General features: G+C 37.6%; 2 protein-coding genes across 2 annotated transcripts in view; one reads left to right on the forward strand and one right to left on the reverse strand.

Moving 5' to 3' along the window:
* LOC121871307 (probable serine/threonine-protein kinase dyrk1) overlaps positions 1-4,699 on the reverse strand; it is a 38,737-nt gene extending 34,038 nt beyond the window's left edge. Inside the window, exon 1 of the mRNA XM_042373526.1 lies at positions 4,433-4,699. Coding sequence (XP_042229460.1) covers positions 4,433-4,572 — 140 coding nt within the window. The 5' untranslated portion in view covers positions 4,573-4,699. The remainder of the gene's footprint in view (positions 1-4,432) is intronic.
* A 5,490-nt stretch (positions 4,700-10,189) lies between these two features.
* On the forward strand, positions 10,190-21,481 carry LOC121871374 (voltage-dependent anion-selective channel protein 2-like). The gene is made up of 4 exons (XM_042373594.1): positions 10,190-10,207; positions 10,334-10,423; positions 15,442-15,646; positions 20,486-21,481. The coding sequence occupies exons 1-4, from the start codon at positions 10,205-10,207 to the stop codon at positions 21,133-21,135; spliced, it is 948 nt and encodes a 315-aa protein (XP_042229528.1). The 5' UTR covers positions 10,190-10,204; the 3' UTR covers positions 21,136-21,481.
* The last annotated feature ends 4,619 nt before the right edge of the window (positions 21,482-26,100 follow it).

A 26,100-nucleotide genomic window follows, 5' to 3' on the forward strand; every position in this document is an offset into this window, starting at 1 on the left:
AATCCTTGGAAAGAATCCAGAGGAGAATGACAAGACTAATCTCGGGCATTAGGAACCTTAAGTACAGAGACAGGTTAAAGCATCTTAATTTGCACTCCCTCGAGAGACGTAGAGTGAGGGGCAACATGATAGAGGTGTATAAATGGAAGTCAGGGCTAAACAAAGGGGACATTACAAAGGTACTCAAACTATCCAACCAGGAGCGAACTCGTAACAATGGTTTTAAATTAGACAAATTTAGATTTAGGCGCGAAATTGGTAAACACTGGTTTGGAAACAGAGTAGTGCATGAATGGAACAAGTTACCAAATATCCTCGTACACCAATATCGTTTATTTTGATGTTAAGAACATAAGAAAATAAGGAGTCTGCAATAGGCCGGTTGGCCTGTGCATGGCAGCTCCTGTCGAGAGTTACTACCACTCTCTAGCATCCATGAATCTATCTAGCCTCCTTTTGAAACTTTCCAGAGTTCTCGCACTTACTACAAAGTTGCTAAGCTTGTTCCACTCGTCCACCACCCTATTTGTGAACCAGTTTCTTCCTATCTCCCTCCTAAACCTAAACTTATCAACTTGAATCCGTTGCTCCGAGTCCTATCCTGCTCGGATATTATAAGAACTTTATATATATCCCCTTTATTGATTCCTTTCACCCACTTAAATACTTCTATCATATCTCCCGCACTCTTCGTCTTTCTAGGGAATGCAAGTTAAGTTTCTTTAACCTATCCTGATATGGAAGGTTTCTAAGTCCCGGAATCATTTTTGTCATTCTTCGCTGCACCGACTCTAGTGAATTTATATCCATTCTATAATAGGGCACCAGAAATGAACCGCATAATCGAGGTGCGGCCTGACTAGCGCAAGATATAGTTGCAATAAGACCTCTGCACTCTTGTTACTTACACTTCTAGATATAAAACCCAATACTCTGTTTGCCTTATTTCGAACATTAACGCACTGTTTTCTAGGCCGTAGGTCCGGGCTTACAAGTACCCCTAGGTCTCTTTCACAAGTCGACTTCTCTAGGTTGATGTTGTTAAGGCTGTATACATTATAAGTATTTGTTCTTCCAATATTAAGTACGCTGCACTTGCTGGTGTTGAACTTCATTTGCCATTTTTCAGACCACCCTGCAGTTTATTTAGATCCTCCTGTAATGCATTTGCATCCTGCCCTGAATTAATTTGCCGCCCTATTTTGGTGTCATCCGCAAACTTGCTTATGTCACTGCTGATCCCAGTATCTAAATCGTTTATGAAGATTATGAACAAGAGTGGGCCTAGTACTGACCCCTGGGGAACCCCACTGGTTACACGACCCCACTCAGATTTAACACCATCTACGCTGACCCTCTGCGTTCTATCGATGAGCCATGATTTTATCCAATTTAAAACTTTCCCCTCGATACCATGAGCCTTAATTTTTCTCAAAAGCCTCTGATGCGGTACTCTGTCAAATGCTTTGCTAAAGTCTAAGTAAATAACAGTAATTTTCGTCATTATCTACTACCTCGAAGACTTTCCTAAAAATGTTAGCAGATTTGTTAGACAAGATTTTCCCTTTGTAAACCAATGTTGGGAGTCGTAGATTAATTTGCTTTTCTCTAGATGCGATCGGATGCTATCTGCTATAATTGATTCAAGAAATTTCCCAACTACTGACGTCAAACTGATCGGCCGGTAATTTGACGCTGATGCTCTGTCTCCCTTTTTGAATATGGGTACTACATTTGCCTGTTTCCACAAGTCTGGCACAACTCCAGTGTCTAATGATTTTGTAAATAAGTTTACGAGGGGTCCGCTAATCTGTTCCCTACACTCTTTCAAGACTCGAGGGAAAATTTCATCCGGCCCTGGGGATTTTGTTTTCTTTAGTTTATTTATCTTCTTAAGAACATCCTCTTTTCTGATAGTGATATTCTTTAATTTCTCTTCTTCCTTTCCCTTAAATATCAGTTCCACCTCTGGAATTTCATCGCAAATTTCTTGTGAAAACTGATAAGAAGTAGCTGTTCAATGCTTTGCTTATTTCTTCACTGCCATTTATCACTTCTCCCCTCCCTGACTTTAAAGGCCCAACTTTGTCCTTGACCTTTGTCCTATATACCTGGAAAAATCCCTTGGGATTCGCCTTGGATTCTCTTGCTATTTTGATTTCATAGTCTCTCTTTGCTTTCCTTACATTTTTCTTAACATTCCTAGAAAGTTCATTATACCTGTTTCTGAGCTGCTCCTCCCCTCCCTTTAATTTCTTATATAATTCCTTTCTTTATTCCTATGTCAAGTTTAAGTTTTCTGGTCATCCACCTTTGCTCATTCTTATTTGACCTAATTTTTCTGTATGGTATATTTTGTTCTTGTGCTTTATGTAGTATACTAGTGAATATATTATAGTCATGATCAATTGTTGTGTCATCTATGACCTCACCCCTTCCCACTGGGGACTGACGTGACTGTTCCCAGGTGACCTCACCTAGGTACCTTCTTAACCCCTGATAATCCGCCAACCGAAAGTTTGGGACTCTGACCATATTGTCATTGTGTGTGAAAGCAAAGAGCATATAACAAATAATATAAAGAATAACAAAATCGTCAGTTCAGCAAAGAAAATAAAACCAATGACGCAAACAAACAAACAAACAAAAATCCCAGGTCAGCAAGGAAAATAAAACCATTGACGCAAACAAACAAACAAACAAAAATCCCAGGTCAGCAAGGAAAATAAAACCATTGACGCAAACAAACAAATAAATATCCCAGGGCAGCAAGGAAAATAAAACACGCTACTACATTCAGTCAGGTCTTCGGTATTGTCAACAAATATTCAGTTACAACAGCGCTAAATCATCTTTACTTTAAGTTGTGTTGAGCTTATAATGAACTTGCATGACGATTTTACTGAAAAGATATATATTAATTTATCTATCTGTCTAGCTATTTATTTATCTATCTATTTGTTTATTTATCTATCAATCTATTTATCTATCTACTTTATCTATCTATCTATCTTTATCTATATATCTGTCTATCTAGTTATCACACTTAAAAATTACGGGTGATTCATATCTTTGGTTTAAACGAGCCTAATTTGATTTAACGAACTGATTTATTTTGTGGGGGGCGTGGGGGATGGATTAGGCTAGTTTGTGCCGTATACTTTAATAAATGATTTAGTGTCGTAGCCTCTTTGAATTATAATCCGCTTATTTCATTTATCTAAACCTGGCAACATATGTCATCAATTTATCATAACTTTGCCTTTGTTTAGCTACCAGGTTTCTCACTCATTATCATCTAAAAAATAAAAAAATAAAAGTAAAAATAAATCCGTATAAATCCTTTACCCTAAACAAGAATAATTTCCTTTGTTATCAACTTTTATTTACAAACTCAAGTTCCATACAGCGACATACATAATTATGAGACATCGTAGTGGCATGCTGGGACATAAGATACCATGGAACACTACACTTCTATGTCCTGCTACCATAGTGTGGAGGCAAGTGCAGGTATTAACACCTTACTGGCGGTGGGCCAATGGCTTAGTAAACGTCACTCACTAACACCTGCCACTCGTAACCTACTCTTGTTGTCATAATGCACCATAACACTGTCACGTTGATAAATGTTAATTCTAAGCCGTACCCAGTGCCCCTGCCCCCCTCCGGACTGATAACAAGATAGCGAAAGATCTCACATTCCTCCCACGTCATCTATAATCTCTGCAATCTATCACACAAGTCTTAATACCACACACAACTATTGTACTGTATTGTTATTCATGTGTAATTGATGTGTCTATCTTATCATTACTAAAACCTAAAAGAATAATCTCCGGTACGAAATTTGCTGGGAATTTTTTTCATTGCCCCATTATTATCTTTTCAAGGTTTCACTAGATTATAAATGGTAGGAAGAAATAATGTCTTCGTAAATGTGTAATAAGAAGTTTATTCATTTATAATATAACTGCTGTCTAGAAACGTAGAAAAAAAAACAAGCAATACTATATTTAAAATTTCTTATCAATCACTGGTATATCATTTTAAACAAGTTAATAAAAACGCAATATACAGGTTGATACATTTATATATTTTTCATTATAAGTATTAAACACTCCTAAGGCGCTGTGTTGTAATAATGAACAAGTTAAATGTTCTGTGTTCGGGTGACATCACAGGATAGGGAGCGAGAGGTACAGTATATTATTATACAGTGCAGGTACACATAATAATAAGCAACAAGTAAATAATCAAAAAAACGTGTCCAACAAGGTCACATATCCCTCATTATATACTCTACAGTGTTTATCCAAGTACTTCCACTATCACCTGTACACTCTATACAAGGACATGGGTCGTAGTGATGTTGCTACCCACTACCGGCTGGCGATAAGATTACTGCAACATGGTGTAACCCCTCACTCACCTCGACGAGATGGGAGGCTTCGACTTGAGCGTGTAAAAGCCATTATCGTCGCTGCCATCCCTCAGTATGGTATCGAAGTCCTCGAAATCCACCTCCACTATATCGAAGCCTAAGTCAATACCTGATTCTGGTGCCGTCATGATGTGTTGTGTCTGGTAAACACGCGGGATAAAACTAGTGTAAACGAGAGACTATGGATACACTCCGGCGAGTTCGTTTGACAACTGAACAGGCAGACGATGAGTCAACTTCCCGCCACCTCCCCGCACTGCCTGGCGCATTTGACTATTAACGGTACCTGTTTTTATTCTCATTAACAACACAATAAAATATTTTTATATTTCATCATTAATCAAGTTATATAATTTTTTTTCTCAGCAAACCACTGAGACTTTTACATGGCGCATTAACATATCTTTTATTTATTTACAAGAGTGACATACAATTTTTCATGACGTTGCCATGACGTCATAAGACATACCCTTGGCAACACGCATTTGTCACTTGTGTTTGAGTCGATATAATGATTGTCACCTTTACCTGAAGCTTCACAAATTTTGTTTATAAAGTGCTAATTAGCATAAACAACATAAATGTCTTAATTTGTGATGTTGAGAAGCAGTTTAGTTGTTGGAGTTCCCCTTAAAATTTTTCTTGTTTTCTTTGATGGTTTTGAACACTCGTTTTCTATGATGTTGCAGCTGTTTTCCAAATATGGAATTTAACTCCGTAATGCAGTTGTGTACCTGACTACTGCATCGACGATAACACTTTTGATTAAACTTGCAACTCTCTAATAACACTGTGATTGCGTTAATGAGCATCTTATCTCATGACGTACTGTATGTGATAAACATTTTTCCTTATATTAGAATGTACAGAGCCTTCACGTGTCCATTATTTACCTGCATTGGCTACTGTATAAATGCTGAACCAATTGTAAACGTGTAGGAAGACTTGCCGTTCAAATAACTATCAAATTTGCCATGTATCTAAGTATTTCTGTGTAGGGGTGCACCATCACATACAAGTCAACATATGAATCTTCAACTCCCTTACGCACGTCTTGTCCCGACATCCTACAGTAGATAAACTCAATCAATAATTCAGTCTCATTAGATAATATTTCCCTTAAAAGATTAGTATTATAGGCTTATTTACATTATATATAAGAGTTTATTGATTTATTATGGACGGAGACTTTATTGTGTAACTGTGTGAGTCATTAGAGGCCTGGCAAGTGATCATACGTCAGGTCTGGGATCATTTGGAGATTAGACACACCAGCTTATGTCACCTGAATAGTAACCATCCAGACATTACCGGGGGTTAGCTTTTAACCTTTCAGTCCGCTCAACACATTCCACTGTTCCTAGTCTACTTGAATTCCAAACACACTATATTATTTACCTCAGAGTGTAAAGTTAGATGGCCGATGCCTTGAAAATTAAGAATAAACACCAAAGGTTCTCCTGTTTTCATTATTATTATTTTTTGCATTACAGTATTTTATTAACCATCTATAAGAGAAACATGGAAATTACACCTTTTAGTTGTATACGCAAGACACTAAAAAAAAAACAGGCGGTCGTAAAATAAAAGATAAAAAATCGAAAATGTTATTGTTTCTTTGAAGATTATTAAAACTTTTTTTTAACTCATGGTACAGCAATACCTCAATAATAAATAATGAAAGAAATGTCAATATATTTTTATTACCTTATACCGCAGGATACTTTTATCTTTATATTGAGAGACCCTTTATATAACATGACCTGCATAATTTTGAATGAAACCATCATTTTGATATCACATACTAACTAGGTACGTTCCATATGACTTCTTTTGCCACCCTGTGAAGTGAGATCTTTTCTGCGCGGTGTTGAACGATTACGTTGTGGGGTACGTGATGTTTGGTTCACACTCAGGATGGGATGGAGAAAGGAAACTCACAATGTGCTCTCTGTATACATGTTGTATTGGATGTACAATGCAGCTTGGTGCTGGGAAGGCAGCATGGTTACAAGCGTTGAATAGAGAGAGCTGGTTGGTGAGGATGCTCAGAGGACAGCTTGTGGGTCGCCATGCTCGCCGGCGGGAGAGAGGACCGCCAGGCAGGCGGAGGAGGAGCGAGGGCCGCCAGGCAACGGTGGAGGAGGAGGAGGTGTTGCTGGCTGGTTGGTGTAGGTAGAAAGAGGCAGGTCACCACGAGGTCAGGTCTTAAATAGCGGGGGGTAGGCGTGGCCTAGCAGTTGACCCCCGCTCCGTGATGTATGGCGGCGCTGGTTGACCCAGACCACGAGGCATACACTGGGGAATTGGTGGGGTCGACTACTCAGCGACAAACAGCGTTTGTAGGGAAGAAATCCACTACAACGTCACAGCAAGTTTCGTTGTTATTCTTATAAAATACAAAAGAAGCTTATTTTTCATCTTCGTAACCCGGCAGGATTCTTTTGGTGTCATAATTTCCCAAAACCTTCTTGGACACTTATATTGGTAAACAAATCCCACAACACCATGAATTTACAGAACTATTGTACCATATCGTCAGTCTTCGCACGCTCCACCACCTAACCTTATAGTTCTACTAACAAAACGGAATTATCTAAAATCCAAGGAAATCCGGGAACACTGTACTTATTTTTGTTGAGGGGGATTCTTAGAAAATTCCGAACTCTCTCAGCTAATCCGAATACGGCTGAGTTGGCATGTAGGATATTTACGAGCAGGGAATCTCCGGAGCATCCGTGTGAAAATACTGTGTGGATGTCGGGTACACTATAATAACCCGTTATACGTAGTAGTTCCTTCTTTCCTCACACAGCCAAACTGGAGAATTCTTTGTCTTCTACGGTGTTTCCATCCTCTTACAATCTGTCTCTTAAAAAAGTTGGTTGTCCGGCATCTTCGTGGTGTAGATTAACATACTCTTTTTCTCCTCTAATGTTTATTTATTGTTCTTTCACCCCCCCAGGCCCGTCGTGGGTCAATGACCTTTGCTCGGGTGGGCTACTCCCCTTAAAAAAAAGTTAATTTGACTTTTTAAAGAATTTTCGATTATTTTGTTGTTTGATCGATTTTATTATTCATTTGACCTATTTCAGATTTGTTTTAAATAAAACTAAGATATGAATTTAGTATAGTATAATATTTTTATATGTTGAAAGCGTTAATTATTCACATCCAATTGTTTTAAATAGATAGATAGATAGATATTAAATAAAATCGTCATACAAGTTCACATTGGCTTTTGTATGTATAATGTATATGTATATAAACACATATATTATAAATCTTCTGTAGTCAAACAAACGTAGATCATATTTTAATTAAGGCTTGTTCTCTGTACTTATCAGCTGTAGTTAGTGAGTACACATTCATTCTCGTTAAGTGATGTGAAGTCATCATCAAGAATGAGACTCTTGTTAATGTAAAAACTGCTGCCTCAGTATTGCCAGCCAAGCAGAGTGACAAGCTAGTCTCTTCTCGCTATCCTAAACTCAAGTCTCGTAGATGTGATTTTTGGAGGATATGACAGCAATTTGGACGAACTTGATTGTCTTGGTTGGCTGTAATGTTTACGTGGTATTAGTTTTAAGTGTGGATGAGAGAAGATACGCGGTACGCCACAGGGTACACGAGAACCCTGCTAGGAATGCAATGCCTCGTCGCTGGCCAACCACTCTGAGCTGTTGCCCCGCCCTACTCTTAACTTATGTAATTTCGCAAACAGACCTAATGAAAATTTGTTCAATAGGAATACAATATAGCAAAAGAATAATATAAGTAAGATAAAGTACTCATTACAGTTCTATGAAAGCTAGAATGAAATCAGTGACAGTTTTTAATTCAGAGCAGTTGGGTGTGCAATAAGGCTGACCTCCAAAAACAGTTCACCGCTCGTCGCCACCACAAACCTGCGTCAGCATATCGTATCCTCTGTGCTCTTTCTTTCCGAGTGTTATTAGAACTCTTATTTTTGCTGCTTTCATTAATGTGATATACGTCTTTCATAATATTCAGAATCATATATTTTATTACAATATTAGCAGAAGCTTTAAGAGAAATAATTGAAATGTATTGAAAAAAAAAGATACTTTGGCCATAAAATTACGGATGTGGGAATAATAAAAAATATTAATGGGCTAAGTTGAGGGTAGGAGGGCTAGGGGAAGGCAGAGACTGGGATGGATGGATGAAATTAAAAACAGGGTCCTTTACCAAACCTTAGAGGATTGGTAAAAAAAAAAAACAGGCCGTTACGGGTGTTCCAATGAACCTGGCAACAAGATCATCTATATCGAGCAAGATTTGGAGGTATTTTTGAGTATTTGAGTTAGCACCGTATATGAGCTTGGGGGCCGCCACGTAACTAAATGACGATAGAGGACAAAGGCGTAATCTTGGCGAGTGGTCAACAGTGGTTCTTTACTTCAATTTTCAACTAAATACTTGTTCCGCTGCATAGAACACAAATCCTATGGAGACTGGAGAGTAAGGAAAAATAATTTAATTTTGCTTAAGAATTCGAGTAAGTGACAAAACAATTCGAGTATTTTCATTAAGGTATATTTTGCACATGTAATTAATTCAGTGAGTTTGTTCTGTTTAATTTTTAAACAGGGTAGAGTTGATTTATCCCCCACAGCGACATAAATGATTCACAGTAGATAAAATAATCCCGCTAGACCTGCTTAACAAAACCTAATTTCCTAAAAAAGTCACTCAATACCCACAATTATTTTAATTTATCCTCTTCGCTACCCTTCTCCGTCCGGTACACCTCCCCAAGGGCGTACCGAAGACGTGGGGAAAAGCACCTCCCCAGCCTCCGTATTGACACACGGACAGGCATATGGTAGTAACCTAAGGTGTAATGAGTAACGCATTCTATACAGGTAATACAGGTTTATAAACACGCTGAAGTATACCTGCATCCTCTGTATACATGTTGAACCAGTAGTGAACTTGTATTGCGATTTTACTGAATAAATATACTGTATATCTATTTTGTGTCCACCTGACTTAGCATATTCAACTTTAGGTTTATGTAAATACGTTATATCAACCATCATTTTATCTCTTATGTCTATTGGCGTACAAATGCACAAACACAAAAGATGTTAATATGTAACCGGTAGTGATTTGTGTAGATTTTGCACACTATACACGCAACTGTAGAGGCAGAGATGAATAAGTTTACAATGAGAGGCAGTACACTGTGACTGATAAATATGAGCTTTCATTCATAAATTTGACAATTAACGTCACATTATCTGCCAGAGTAAATAAGTTCTGGTTGTAGTTGAACAACTCGGTTCATTCAGTCACCAAGCTTTTCACGCCAACAATTTACCGAGTTATTTGGTGTCAGTCACTAGTGAGAATGAACCAACCAGCGTGTAAGGTTTTACAAATTTGTATTTACATGTTTAGTGAGGTATACTGTGAAGTATATGTGTTATATTTCGAAATTGGCGGTTTGTGACGGCAATTGAGGCGAATTGGGAGTCCGTGCCGGAGGTTGTGTGGGCCCTGTGCTGCCAGAAGACCACCGCTGCCAAGTGTGGGAAATATATACACTATTTACCTTCTTCTCGCAAAATCATTACATGCCATCTCAGAAGAGTCATAATATTTATAGCTATGATTTATTTAATTAAAATATATATACTCTTTGTCCAAAATAAATCGTCATAAAACTGCATGTGTTGGAGAAAGCGATTTCCACATTATACCATCATAGAGAAATAGATGTGGAGAAATTAAATGGTATATATTGTGATTTATTTCTGTGTCCCATGAACATTGTTTTTGAAATATATGGTTTATATTTTTTTAGATATTTATAAAATCATTTCTTGCGCGAACCTAAATAAAATATGTTTCTTGTTGAAGTTAAAAGCAGAACAGACCCATTTGGCTTCTCCCTGTCGCCTGTGCTGCTCTCCCTGCCCAGCTGATCGTCAAGACCTCAGTCATACACGGGTAAATATTATCCATTTTCTCTATTTAAACAACCAACACACCATCTCTCTATTCTTAAGATTTCCTCCACACACCATCCATAATATTTTAACGATGTGAGTGGTAGAATATTGTTAGTAGGTGATAGGGTGTTGGTGGTCTAGCAGACGACGTACATGAAGCCGGTTCCTGTTTGATGCAATATACAAATTTCCATTTTATCAGCATGGTAACGGCGCTTTATAGTTTTGTTTAGTTCCCAGGACGGTTAGATTAGGGTTTTGATTCTATAAGATGGTTCTTGAACTTTGAGGACCCGATTATAGAGGTGAAGCAGGTGGTTGTTTCTGCTGAATTTCCGCTCTTGGGTAGGTCTTGTGTTGTGTGAAATGTCAAGTGAATATTAAAAGTTATCCTGATTTGATAGCATTAGCCACTGGGAATCCCGTTCAGTAATATCAGCGACAGGAAGTAAAGAACTATCGTGTTAAAGGTATTATGATAAGTGTCAAGTTATATATATAAGCTTGTGGGTTGACTTTAAATTTTTAAGAGTACAGTATAATGCTTTACACTTTGATAGAGGAGAATGCGTGTTATATTGGCCTGATGAAAACTACAGTACCACATTATGAATTAATTACAAAGGACTTCAAATGAGGTTCACAGATTTTATTTCCTATGGTACAAAGTGTTGTGAACTGATACATTTCAGCAGAATATGTAGGTAAAGGTCTCCATGGCTTATGTGGTTTCAGGATTAATTCTTGCAAATAATTTTCATTAAATAGAATTCATATCCCGTCAGGAACCAAGGAAAATTACAATTCTGAACTTTGCTTATTAGGTAGGAGCAGACTGTGGCCAAGTCTTCAGAGCTTCAACGAATTGGCCCAAATAATACCAAACTAAAACAAATTTAGGAGTGAAGGACCGAGCTATAAAAATTATAGCCTGCAAATAGGACTGAAGCAGACTGGACATAAAAATATTGTGTGATACTTTCATGTGTATTTCTTTCAAGGTTTCCCACTCGATTTGAATTTTATGCTTAATAACAATTGTTTGTGTAATTCTTTTAAGAAAATTAGGTATTATTTTCTTGCAGCTCCGTTCATTCCTACCACTAATCTATTATCATATTCGAATAAGACGTCTAATTATAAGATAATTTTCATCTATTACATTACCGGCGGAAATGCATAATAACGGAGATAGCTCTTCCAAAATTTTTTCTATTTTGTTCCATTAACATCGCGCCATTATCGTCTGCCTCTCACCTAACACTACGTGTCTCTCGCGTCTCCTTCATAAATCATGACGCGCATGCGTACCCGTACACGTCATGTGGCCAATCAAAAGCGTTTTTACTAATTCAGAGTATATTTGGCCCAATCAAACTCGAGTTTTATTTTGGGTCTCATATTTTGAAATTCAAGTTGTTCCGACCATGGAAGTCTGCGATGGATGTCACTTAAAGTATATGGAGCTGATTGCGAGTTTTTGGGAAAAAAAAATAACGTAGAAACTATAGCATTTTTCGATCGCATGGTGTTCTTCCAACCTCAGTAAAGTGTACTAAGAGCAAGACTGAATGTAAATATCGCAAAGACCAACATATGTGGCGTTGTGTAAGAATCCCAGAATGCAACGACGAACAAGAACCAGGCCAATAAGGTAAGAAATAGGTGATTCCATCATATGGTGAGAGTCAGTTAGGTTAGGTTTGGTTATTGTTTTTCTAGTGCTTTATTGTGTATTTGTTAGTCGCTTAGGCACCTTTTTTTCTCGGAAAACGTCAAACGAAAAAATCGCTAAAAAAAAAAGGCTAATTTCTGCCAAAAAGGAAGGTAATATTTGGTCTCAGCACACAAATACACTAGAAAAATATATTTTTAATTTGCTACAAGTGAACGGAGCTACAAGAAAAATTTACCGAAAATTAACTAAAGTACAGTATTACTATGCATGCAATCCTGAAAGATATAATTACAAAAGTGTGTATATAAAATTTCTATGTTACACAAAAAACGTATTTACCAAAATATCATTTTGATTGGATGTTGAGTTGGCAGGTACTTACCATAACTAACTCTGTGGTAAACTAAAGTGATAGCCTGGAGAGATGACCTCCAGTAAGGTTCATGGGCGGGGCTCTGGCTCTTGGGGGAGTTTGTGTTCTGAAACAAAAGATTTTGATGAAATAGGGAGGTGTCATGTTCTATATGGTGGTTAGTATACGTATACAGTATTTACAATTACTTGGCAAACTGAATTATGTTTTGTTTTCGTGCATAGAACCCAATTCCAATGGGGTAGCAACAAAAGAGAGCTTTGAATTTAATGAAGTTAATAAATAAAAGGCAAAGCAGATGGGAGGATTTTTTCCTTTCGGTTGAGATTATCTGGGTAGGTCTCTCTCTCTTTCTGTCTCATTATTGTGAGATATATTAAGGGCTACAGAAACTTTCATAAATGATGGTTGTAATAAGAATTGTGCAAGACAAGATAGTGACAGGAAAGGTGGAGTACAGTATACGTGATAATTGTGACAGGAAAGGTCTTGTCAAACAGACATTATCACATATACTTACCCAAACCCTCGACTTAGATAACCAATACTGTGTACAAATGAAATATTTTATATCCCTTATTGATACAGTGTGTTGATAAAATGGGTGTGTTGGTCATACTCTTAAGAGATGTTAACAGATATTAGTGAGTAAAGTCAAAGGTAGGAGAACCAGAGGAGAGCAGAGACAGAGTTGGGTTAATGGGTTTATACGAGTGTTCCCCAGAGATAAGATATGTGGGTGAATTGATAAAGACAGCTCAAATATGCTCTGATAAATAGGGTGTGGTCACCAACCTTCAGACCCGAGGATGGTACAGTATTTTGATTACTGTATTGGGCACATGTGCAATAAGCTAGGGGTCTGATCTTCACATGATCCAAATAATGTTTCTGCACATGCAAAGCAAACTATCACAGCAATGTGTAAATACTGTACTGTATCTGATGACTTTTGGATGTTTAGCTCTGGTAAAGTGTTCCATATGGTTTTGTTTAATGTACACTACTGTCCTCTTCAGGCATCTTGTTTAAGCCAGGAAAAGGCAGCCCATGCTTGATTTCAGCATAGTAAACCATCTTGTTATACTGTATACAGTACAAAGGAATATGAACATTTTGCATCTGCTATTATTGATAACCATTACAGTTCTTAAAAAAAATAGGTACGCGGACAGATAAAAATGAACGTTCTTATTTAAATTTCATTGTGGAATGTACAGTAGTTATGAATTAATAACAAATAAATATAGAGTACAGGTACCTGTATATACTGTACAGGAACTATAAGGAAACTGGGTAATTTACACCTGTACTGTAATAGAATATCCTGGCTGAGTTAACCAGTCCTGCATCAGTCAGGTTCTACTCTTCCCTTATGTGCTTTCTCCTTCCAGTCCAGACTTCAGTAGTGCTATTAGACCTCACCCAAACCTGCCACTGCCCATACTTTCTCCTGTGGTGGGGGGTCATAAAGGTGCTTGATTATTTTCTAAATGTCTTGTGTTGACCACTACCTCGGCAAGCTGGTTGTCTGAACGCTTTGATAATACTGTATACTATGTACTTGTATTTATGAAGGTTCACCAGCAATATTCATTAAGTGCTGAAGAAATTTACTCATTGGTTCATCTGACTGGTTGATTGATACTTACTAATGTCTTGAGCAGGAATGATGCCTTTTAAATTTAAAAAAAATTACACAGGTACAGTAATTACAGTACATAAAACTTTCTGTAGATAAGAGAGAACAGTACAGGACTGAGGTACAGACTATCGATCTTCACTTCTCGCTTAATTGTTTGTTTGATGGCATCATTTCTGATATGTTACTTTCTAATGCTCAAAGGCATTTACAACACCCAATAAGGAAGCATGTGGACTTCATGCTTTCGTTCATGACTCGTGCATGAACGCAAATCCAAGAGGATTATAAAAAAAAAACATGGTGGCTACGTCAGGGTCTTGTCTAAAATAACTAAATTTTTACGTCTGCCATAGCATATTCCTCCCCAGTCCTTCCATAACTCCACTACAGCTATGTCCTCTATGGCCCACCACCTCTCCTGTTACAGTATCTTGTTTACTCTACGCTTGTCTTGCCTCTCACTTTCCCTGACACAGTTCAATCTGCCTCCACACGATAACCACTCACTCCACTGATTAAGGTGCACCACCCTTTAACACCCTCTCTGTTTCCTGTATAGTACTTAAGTCACCTTGCCCATCCAAGAATCAAATCGACTTGAGGTAATTATCTTTTAATCTTCTCTTTAATTTTCTCTTTAAGCTGAAGAAAATCATGAGGTGGTAGTCAGAAATGGAATGCTAAAGGGTTAAGGGCAGAGAAAACATCCTAGACTAATGCTAAGTGAGACCACCCAATACAGCACCATTGAGGATGTCTTTACAGCACTATTTCTCTTGAGATTTTGTAGTAGTAGTGTACTGTGTATTGTACACAGATTTTAGCATATACAGTATACTTAAATAGTCACTGACTGTTTCTGCACTTTATGAATACCAGTGACTGAATTAATACTGTACAAGGCCATTGGCTAAAGGGATTTTATTACATGCTAGTTGTGGTCATTGGTAAAACCTGAATAAGGCGAGTTATCTGCTCAAACTGTACAGCACAAAATTAATAACTTCTCCATTGAGAATTTTTTGGTTAATTCATCCATAATAAATGTGTTTTTGAAGACTTAATACTCGTAAACCTTAGGAAGTATCAACATTTCTCAAATGCTTTATAATACCGGCAGGTTGTGTAGGTAGCTTGTGTTAATACAGTACTATAGTTGTAAACGTTGTCACTAGCACCTACATACATTGTTGCGGCTGGGCAGTTTTGTTTTGATGTTTTACCAGAAGACACTTAACGGTTTAAGAGTTTCTGTATATTTTATTTTGTAATGTTTTACACCTTTAAATACTGATAATCATCAATTTTAATATTTCACAGAATAAAATGGCCCCTCCAGTATATGCTGACCTCGGCAAGTCTGCCAGAGATGTTTTTGGCAAGGGCTACCACTTTGGCCTCCTCAAACTTGAGTGTAAGAGTAAAACCAGCACTGGTGTAGAAATCACAGCAGGTGGCTCCAACGCCTTGGAGTCTGGCAAGGTCGCTGGCAACCTTGAGACCAAGTACAAGGTGAAGGAGCATGGTGAGTAGCAGTCACTTTACAGCCTCTTGTAACCTCTTTTATCATATCTCACATTTGGTGTCAAAAATTTTTTTTCCCCCAAATAAGTTATGCTATACTGTACTGCACATTGCTTTATTTCATTTAGTGAGATAGTTCTGTATAGTCCATTGTTTAATTGTTCAGAAACTGCTGTTCTTGCCGTCATTATTATATACAATACAAGATATATGTTGCTTTTATTCTTATTTTTCAAAATCGATTTTGCAAAATGGTGGCAATGATGTTGGTAATTTAGCAAAATAACTTGTAAATGGGTTTGAATAAATTATAAAAGTAAGGTTAGGACGGCATATAGTCCAAAGTGTGTGTGTGTGTGTACGTGCAGTCCCCGACTGGGTTAGGGACCCAAATCCAGGCCGTAAGTCGAAAATGCAAAAAACAATACATAGAAAATCTAAAATGAAATACAGTACAGTAAAAGTAATGACGAATGAATACAGTGTTACTGTGCACTTACCTTTAATGTAGTTAGCTGAATGCACACGGGGCCCCAATAATTTTTTAATTTAACATGGAGACTACATTAATTGGATGAAGCAGAGGAGGAGACAGGGCTGGGTGGGTCATCAATGTCGCTTTCTTCAGACAGGTTAACATACAGGGGATACTTGCTTGTTGAAGGTATTGGATCATCTTTAGGGAGTGAAGAGGCAGCACTGGTGGGGCGTGAGGAGACAGCAATGGGTGACTTCTTGAAATAGATGTCTAATTTAGACTGCACAGTTCGCATTTTCTTTTCATTATAAATTTCTCTGTAGCAAGCAAGTGCATCTTGGATCGTTCTGTCAACTTTGGCATAACGCTCATAATTTTGATCCATGCCATCAAACATTTGCATTGCTTTATTAATTGTAGCAAATGCCTCTGCTGTATGTTTCACTGAAAACTTTTTAGGGGGTGCAGGTTCTTCTTCTACATATTGTCTCTTCTTCCTCTGCAATTTTCTGTGCATCTAGTTCAATAAGATCCTTGTTACTGAGCTCTTCTGCTACACTTTCAACCAACTGTCCAATATCTTCATTATCAATTTCTAACTCCAGCTGTTTACCTAACTGCACTATCTTTTTACTAATATCCGAAATAACTTCATTTTCATTAAATCCTTTGAAACTGCACATATCTTTTCAGGATTTTCTTCCATATTCCATTCATGCAATGTTTTGTAACCTGATCCCATGCTGCACTAATGTTCTTTATACTGTACATGACAAAATGTTGTACTCCTTCCAAAACTCTCTGAGCGTTTTCTCACCTTCAGTAGCAGCAACAGCCTAAGCAAAGGTCGCGCGTAAATAATACGCTTTAAAGGCAGAAATAGCACCTTGATCCATGGGTTGGATGATAGAGGTAGTGTTAGGTGGAATGTACACTACCTTAACATCAGGGTGCATGTCGTCCAGGTATGGTGGGTGTCCCGGAGCATTATCCAAAATCAGTAAAATTTTGAATGGAATCTGTTGGTGCAGACAATACTCCTTGGCTTGTGGAATGAAACAAGTCATGAACCAATCCTCAAACAGTACTAGGGTCATCCAGGCTCTCTTATTACTGCTATAAAACACTGGCAGTGTGTGCTTGCTGACATGTTTTAAAGCCCTGGGGTTCTCTGAATGATAGATCATGAATGGCTTTAGCTTGAAACCAGCAACATTCCCCCCCAACAGAAGTGTAATTCTGTCCTTGAATGCCTTGAATCCGGGCATTGTTTTCGCCTCTTTGTGGATGTATGTCCGCTCAGGCATGCGCTTCCACAATAATCCAGTGTCATCCACATTGAATGTTTGCTCAGGCAAATAATTCCCTTGCACGCTTCTGTATCTGGTCTTCTATCCATATCTCCAATAATTTTTCCATGTCGTGAATAGGACCTTGTCTTCTCTTTGATATTATAGTTCCCTTTATAGGTGTTGTTCCTTTCACTACTTCACGAATACGTTCCTTGTCCTTCAGAATAGTGGATATAGTCGAGTGTGAGAAACCTAGGTCACGTGAGATTGTTGCTACTGTTTTTCCATTCTCATGCTATGTTATCATCTTCATTTTCATCTCAAAAGTAATTGCCTGTCTCCTTTTCCTTGGAACACCACCAGCACTCTCACTTTTACGCTTTCCAATCATTATAAAGTCAATTAAATACGATAATAACGAAAGTTCACAGCGCGATCAGTATAGGATACGATAGCCAAACACAAACTGCTCCACTGAGTGAGTGTACCCACGAGGCGACCCGAGACGCGTCACCCACTCGCCAAGGACGGAAACGTTTCGGTATAGAAAATGCGCGCGTCATTTGAAAATATTTTTGGTCATGACTGCCGCGGTCGTATGTCCCGACGGATGTACGGTCAAAGCAGGTCGTAAGTACCAATGGACGTAAGTCCATGTGGTCGTAAGTCGGGGTCTAGCTGTGTGTGTATATATATATATATATATATATATATATATATATATATATATATATATATATATATATATATATATATATATATATATATATATATATATATATATATATATATATATATATATATATATGTGACTGTTTTGTCAACCTAACCTATATAATCATAAAGTTAGGTTAGGTTGACCTTTTTGCAAGATATTTAGTAAAATAACTGATTCCCCCCTCTTTAAAAAAAAGTTTCTTTCAATCTTATCCCAATAATTTATTCTTTCCTCAAGTATTTTCTAACTGTGGGTACACACTTGCCACAACAAGTTCTCAAACACACTAAAGGTCATACAATACAATAATGCAAAATGAACGAGAAATCTGACCATCGCTGTTTGGAGAAGTTTTATTACAAATTAAGCTACTTCTTTTCACCTGTATACAGGTAACTCGCATTTGATTTAAGTGTTTTTGGAATAACGCGATTGTTCAGTTAATTCCAAAAGCTAATCTGCGCTCACTTATTTTTGAAATAACGCGCTCAAGACAGTTTAAGTTTGCCGCTCGTATTCGCCTGGCAGTGAAGTCGCGTGTGATGCTTGGTGAGGTGCTTGTAAGTTATGATTATAAAGTCGCAGTCATATCAACGCTTATAATATAATTATTAATAATTATAATAATGTACACCATGATAAAGATTATTACTACTAATGATGAAAATAATGATAATGAAGTATTCTGTACAACAATTGTGATGACATCCAGCAAGCTTCCCGCGTATCGCTTTCTCAGTTCACACCAGTACCATTTTTTCTCTGTGCTCTTATTTGCGTTGTGTTTGTCACATACCATTTTAGTGTTAAGCGCTGTTTTCCCCATTGAGCATGTCTGGAAAACGTCCATCTGCCTCCTCTCGGGCGTCTAAAGCTAAAAAGGCACGGAAAACAATCGCAATGGACTTGAAATTAAATGTGATCACCCGTCTTCAGATAGGAGAGTGTGTCAGAGGTTGGACGCTTGCTTGGTTTAAGTGAGAGCACTGTTCATACCCTGTATGGTATATGATGATTCTCCTAACCTGTACCATTTACATGTATTCGTATGGGAAAATTACCGGTATGTTTAATTTATGCGTTAATGAATTAAGCGGTGGTTTTCAAGAACGTAACCCCTGCGTAAAACGGAGGTGGGTGCATATTATAAAGATGAGCAACATTCAGTCTCTCTTTGACTTACGACAACCCGGACATATGACGGCCATGGTCGTATAAAATATTTTTCACATTACGTATTTTCGAGTCCCGACGTTAGTGATCGCGCTGTGTACTGACAAAATTTTCGTTTGTAATTCCCTTTAAAATGGCTGGCAAGCGTATAAGTGAGAGTTCTCGTGGTGCCGAGAAGAAAAAGAGACACCCATTTAAGAATTTCTACGTATTATTTTCGCCTTTTCGATTTACTACCTGGTCGTCGGGACAGAACCCCGTCGTAAGTCGAGGAGAGACTGTATATTATTACGAAACAAAATATTGAGTCCCTTCACAACCAGCCATACTAATCATTTTCAGATGACACCAGCCATAATGCTCATTCTGAAGTCTGTCGTGTCCAGCTAGTTGAGAACTTTTTGTGGCGAGTGTTCCCATATTAGGCTGAGGGAAGGAGTGTCATCATCTGGCCCTCAAGAAAAATTTTGTAGAGGGCAAATTATTATTACTATAATTTTTTCTTTTATAATTCATCTGTTCTAGTAATTACTGTATAGTTTACCATCACCAAGTTCATCATAAAGAATTTGACTTAGTATTGTTGTCTATTTATTCATTAAATTTATTGAACTGCAAAGATAAAGTTAATGTGTGGAGGAAGAAGAGGAATGTAAATCAAGTTGGTTGTAATTCAGAGCAGGACGTCAGAAGGTCGAGTAATATTGTTGTTGGTAGGACAAGACTGACAGGAACAGATGTGAAATTTACTATATTAGTCTTATATCTAACAGTAGTTGAGAAATAGTCATGAGTAGTTTTTGGGTTCAGATAAGATAGTGAGGAAGAAAAGGGAAGATGTGTCTAGATAGAAGTTAATTCACTATACAGTATATGTAAAGGGTGATACAGCTCAGCATGAACTCAACTTAGTGACTTGCGAGTTACTTATTAACATAGAATGACCAGCTTATGATCCTCCTCCTTCCCCTTTTGTGTTTATACATACATATTAAAAGATACTTATATAACCTTGAAATGGTTCATAAATTTTAGAATAGCTTTTGAATGGGAGATAAAGTCATACAGTACTATCATGCATATGATTAAAGTAGAGTACATAGGTTGGTCATTTTCTTTCCTGTAAGGTTTGAATATAGCTAAGTATTTAAATGTATTAACATTTCATTTGATTTTCAGGGTTGACATTCACGGAGAAATGGAACACAGACAACACCCTGAACACAGAAGTTGCATTGGAAGACAAGGTTGCCAAGGGTCTTAAGCTTGTCCTCAACACCACTTTTGCTCCACAGACAGGCAAAAAGTCTGGAGTGCTCAAATCAACATACAAGACTGATGCTTTGTCAGTCAACCTCGATTCCACATTGGATCTTGGTGGCCCAGTTGTAAATGGTGCCGGTGTGGCCAGCTACAAGAACTGGCTCGTTGGTTATCAGATGTCCTTTGATACTGCCAAGTCCAAGCTCACCAAAAATAACTTTGTTGTTGGATTCACCAACCCAGACTTCATTCTCCACACATATGCCAATGATGGAGCTGAATTCGGCGGTTCCCTCTTCCACAAAATTAATCCCGAATTGGAGGGTGCCGTCGACTTGGCTTGGGCTGCCGGGTCTAACACCACACGTTTCTCAATCGGTTGCAAGTATTCCCTGGACAAGGATGCTGCTGTGCGAGCTAAGGTGAACAACTCCTCACAGATTGGCTTGGGCTACCAGCAGAAGGTGCGCGATGGTATTACTCTGACTCTCTCCACCCTCATTGACGGAAAGAACTTCAACCAGGGTGGGCACAAGGTTGGTCTGGCCATGGAGTTGGAGGCCTAAGTTATGTGAAGGTTGTAGCTGCTGGGTTCTTGTGACCACCACATGATGAATATTCCTGGTGAGAGTTAAAAGGGAGCCAGGGACACAGGGCTCTGCTTAGGGTGAACTGTTCTGATGGTGGCAGCCCCACTTGCCCCATTATTGCAGCCAAGTGTCCATATACGCCAAGTCCTAGATTCCAGTAGTGTAAATGAGCGTTGTACATTAAACATTTACCTGAGCGTTGTACATTACTCAAGATTTTTATTCTCTCGGGTTGGCGACTACCACGAGTTGTAACTTGTCTTGCAGCTATGGAGTTGATTTATGTCTTAATAAAATGTCCTAAATAAATTTAAAATGGTCATGAACAAGTTTTCTTACCACTTACCATAAACATAAAATATGTAAATCTGATAACACTTATCATATTGTGACAAATTTTATCTAAACATTATCAAACATTTTACATGCTTAAGCTTGGTTGCTTATTGTACCCTATATAGTCCTTTGAATTCCCTCATATGTGTCCACAGTTGATGTGCAAACCATAACCTCCAAACCACCACCACCACCACCACTACTACTGTCAGGTTTATGCCTATGCCTTAGACGTGCCCTTTTGCATTTGTTCACTTCACCTATACAGATTATCTGTTGCTTTTGTACCCTTGATAATTCTTTACTTAAGATACATTTGCTGTTCTTTGTGGTTGTAGTGATATAGTATTGTTTAGTGTCCTAATTCGCAGTTTGTGAAATCTTTTTCTAAGTTTTTATTATATAATTTCCTTTTAAATTATAGCTTTCATCTTTTAGATCCAAATACTTTTTATATCTATTAAAATACTTTGACAATACTGTATCTGGAAAACTGTTCACCCAGTTATCCATTACATGTTCATTATGATAACACTGAAGTTAGTGTTACTGTAAGTAAAGGTAGGTGGAAGCAGTACCTGTTTTTGAGCCGAGATGTACATAGAACAGCTGTAGTCACTCGCTGAATAAACTGTGCAAGTCATCCCAAGTGAATGGGAAAAATTCTGCTCGGTATTTAGCTCGGATTTATTTCTTTAGAATGAGAAATTAAGACATGACAACAATAGGCACATTTCCTGCTAATGTGTCCTGCATATTTCATGCCATTGTTATATATTTCTGTTATTTACCTTGTGTATAAATCACTATCTTCCTTATCAGTTGGAATGTCATAATCATCATCATCATCCTCAAACAACTGAAGGCATCTTCCTTAGTGTTTAATCTTCCCAGGCTTCTTGAATCAACCTGTGTACCCACCCAGGCTTTATCTGCTTTTGTCTCGGTTTGCTTACTTTACCCTTATTCTGCATTCTAGATGAACTAGTTTGTGGAGTTGAAGCTTTTGCCTCGTGTACTTTCAATAAATCTTCTAATATGTTGCCTCTGTTTTTATCCTGATGTTGCAGCATTTATTTAAAGGTGGTGATGGTTATATTGTGCTTATTAGTGTTATACTGGATGATTTGGTGTAGTACTTTTGTGTTAAGGTCCAAAATATTATCAGGTGCTGTACAAATGCTTCTCCTACATGCTTCACCTTCTGTACTGCTGCATGTTACTGCTATATAGATTTTGCAATTTATCCGATTTATTTTATTACATAATTTTTGTCGAAATAAACAAATCAGACCTAATGACGTGCTTGCCAAAACAGTAACCGGTATACAACACCCACACACTACTGTGACTCGAACTCTTAAGTTACATAACTCGTTAGCTTTTACATAATGCATTAACAGATACATAAAAGTAATTAGTATAATGATTTAAAAGTTACAATTTGCAGTTACCTGTATCTACCTCATATACTGTACTGTAGTTACTCCCTTGGTTATCTATCTTCTCTCCCTCTCCCCCTCATATTCCAATACTCATTATTCATCACCGAGTACTAATCTAAGTTCTTTGACTGAGAAAAAGAATAATGTAAGAAATATTTACAGTATTAGTTTTATGACCGAAGAAAGAGAAATGAGAACCAATATAAAGTTAAAGTAAATCAAAGTATGGTTTGAGTTAAAGAAAGTGAATAAATACAAAACTTACAGAATATTGGAATGGTTAGAAATATTTATAAACAGCTTTATTTGGGTATTATTTTACGGTTTTAGTAAATAACGAATAATTTAATTACAAACTAGTTTAAGAATAAGATCAGTTTTACAAAAAAATAAATAAATAAAACCATCATTACTAATATAAATATGACAAGCATACTGTACACTAATTACTGTCAATGCTAAGAAATATATATATGTACAGTAAACTGAGCAAGTGGCTCAATTGAAGTCACTTGGTGGGGGCTAATTATTACACCATATGTTTGTCTGCTGTACAAGCATTACACTCGGTAAACATAGTAGGCAAAATGGCCCTTCAGATTTTGACATCTATTCGTATTTTTTTTTTATTGTTTGGCAGAGATAATTTAATAAGAGAATGGTTACAACGTTAATAAAGAGAGAATTCCAGAGAACTGAGACCCCCAGGTACCAAACATAAGGGTAATGAATAAGGTCTTTAATGCGTGTACTTCAGTTCATCCACAAGACGTTAACAAGTAAAAATTTAAAGACATCACCTTTGTTCTTTTTCCATCAAACCACAGCAGTTAAAACCCCAGTAAGCGCGTCATACTCAAGGACGTTATAAATAAGACCCTCAGAAGGTTACGTCAGACACCGTGAAGTAGGGAGGGAGCCTGGGGAGTGAAGTCCTTCCCCAGTTGGCTGACAACGCAAACTATTGATTTCCCGCTCAGATTGGAGGCTAAAGGAAAAATTTATTTGGCTAGGATATGTAACATCGCCATTACCACCCTTGTCTACTTCTGTGTTACCCAAAGTAGTCACGTTCATAAGATAGACTAGCCTACGTTAGGTTACTTGAGATAAAAATATTTTGGGAGTGCTAATGGCAGTATAGTACCTCTGAGGATGCAAAAAAAAAATAAAAAATCAAGACAGACCTCATGTTAAGTTAGTACAAATATAAACTACAAATACAGTAACTCCAAATTACGTGAGAGGAGGGTGAGACACTAGTTAATATACTGTACGTTAATCAGCATGTTCCATAAGCTGTTTCTCCTGGGATAATCAATGTTAACCATACACCGTCAGTGACACGTACTCGTTTTTTATATGATGATATAACACAACAAGCCATCAACTATAAAAATTTACTGACATAACTAATTATTAACTATAGGATCTTCCATCTTTTGGGTTCATTTTGATATTGTGACGAATACTCTATCACAACCACTTCTAATTAAGGTTAAATAGGCAATTTTCTTTCTCTAATAACTGCTTAAAAGACGAGTAAAGAAGGCCATTATTTCTAACATATATACAATACTAAATTTACATATACTTAAAATTAAAAGAAAAATTCGGGGTAGATATTATTGAGAACCCTCCGTATGGCAGACTAGCTGGCGCCAAGGGATACCTCGAACCAGAGACATACTGTATAGAGACAGAAAGACTGAGACAAAAGGATAGATAAACAGATAAATAAAGACAATCAACAAGAGATGAGATATGGATAAATCGTTAGAATAATAGAGATATCCCAGGCGGTGCAGAGAGAGATAGCTGAAGGTAAAATCGTCAGAATAGTATGGAATACCACTAGGTATTAGACAGACAGCTTAGCTAGATAGATAGATAGACAAACAGCTAGATACAGACAGATAACTATAGATTGATACAGCTAGACAAAAATATATAGATTGATAGATAGACTGACAGATATATAGAGATAGATGTAGATTAAATCTCCAGTTACCACTGTATAAATCACGTACCAGTTGAGAGGCGAAGTAAACACAGTGGTTGTGTGAATATTGGGACACATATTGCAGATGTATGTGTGTGTGTGTCTGAGCGTCGTGTGTGGCTGCTTGTAGCAGATGCAGGTAGTGGGGTATTAAGCTTGAGAGAAAAGTTATCTCTGAAGCTTACAACTCCACTACCTGCATCTGCTGCTTGTGAGCGTCTGTTTAGTCATGCTAGGCTTATTATTTATTATTTAATTAATTTATTACACCCCAGGGGGCGACAAGCCGTCACAAGACCATGCAGTCAGGTGTCAGACGAGTACATTGGTATCGTGTCTCGCAGGACACGCGAAGCTTGTGATATGGTAACAATACTGATATGATTTAAGGACAATGGGAGTTAGCACCCACCAAAGTGTGGGTAGCGTACAAAAATTAAATCCAAATTATTACGAACAAGTAGGTGGTGACCTATAGTGGTCAGTGACTCGTCCTGTGGCAGGTCAAGGGTGTAGCGTTGGGACAGTTACAGAGTTTACAGGAAGAGAAGTGCGGGTCATCCCCGCCTCAGATACTTGCCAGATAGGCCTGTATCCTAACTAATGCAAGCAGAGGCATTATCTCTGCGGACCACAAGTCCACGTCGACGATACTTGCGTGGATAAGGATATTTTCAGCGATGGATTGTAGGGGGAAGAGCAGGTAAACGTATACTATTTCGGGAGGTCATGCTGGGCTTATATTTAGTCCTAAAAGATCCTGATTGGACAGCCGTAATTTCGAAAATCAGTAATTGATTGATCTCAATATAAAGCTTTGCAAATAAACATGTGTAATGCTATGTGACTTTTATTTTTATCTTTAGTTAGCTAGTTTTTCATAATTTACTGTGAATTTATTTTAATATTTGGGACAATTTAATAATTTTGTTACTTTTTACTTTCAGTACTTGAATACTTTGAGACATTTTTTTTTACTTCTACTTGAGTAACATTTTGCCAATGTAACTACTTTTATTTAAGTAACAAAGTCCGGTACTTTTTACAACGCTGAGAGAGAGAGAGAGAGAGAGAGAGAGACCATAAATGCGCATGAGTGTGCCTGGAGAGTGCTTGTCTGCGCATGAGCGTCTAGGAGTGTGCATGCGTGTGGTAGTG

The sequence above is a fragment of the Homarus americanus genome, unplaced genomic scaffold (assembly GCF_018991925.1).
Source record: "Homarus americanus isolate GMGI-L3 unplaced genomic scaffold, GMGI_Hamer_2.0 scaffold45698, whole genome shotgun sequence".
In the NCBI taxonomy this organism is placed as follows: Eukaryota; Metazoa; Arthropoda; class Malacostraca; order Decapoda; family Nephropidae; genus Homarus; species Homarus americanus.

What these genes read in the sequence shown, in the direction of transcription:
- LOC121871374 (XM_042373594.1), top strand. An exon ending in AAGACCTCAGTCATACACGG is followed by an intron (nt 10,424 to 15,441) that starts GTAAATATTATC and finishes AATATTTCACAG; the next exon opens with AATAAAATGGCCCCTCCAGT. An exon ending in GTACAAGGTGAAGGAGCATG is followed by an intron (nt 15,647 to 20,485) that starts GTGAGTAGCAGT and finishes TTTGATTTTCAG; the next exon opens with GGTTGACATTCACGGAGAAA.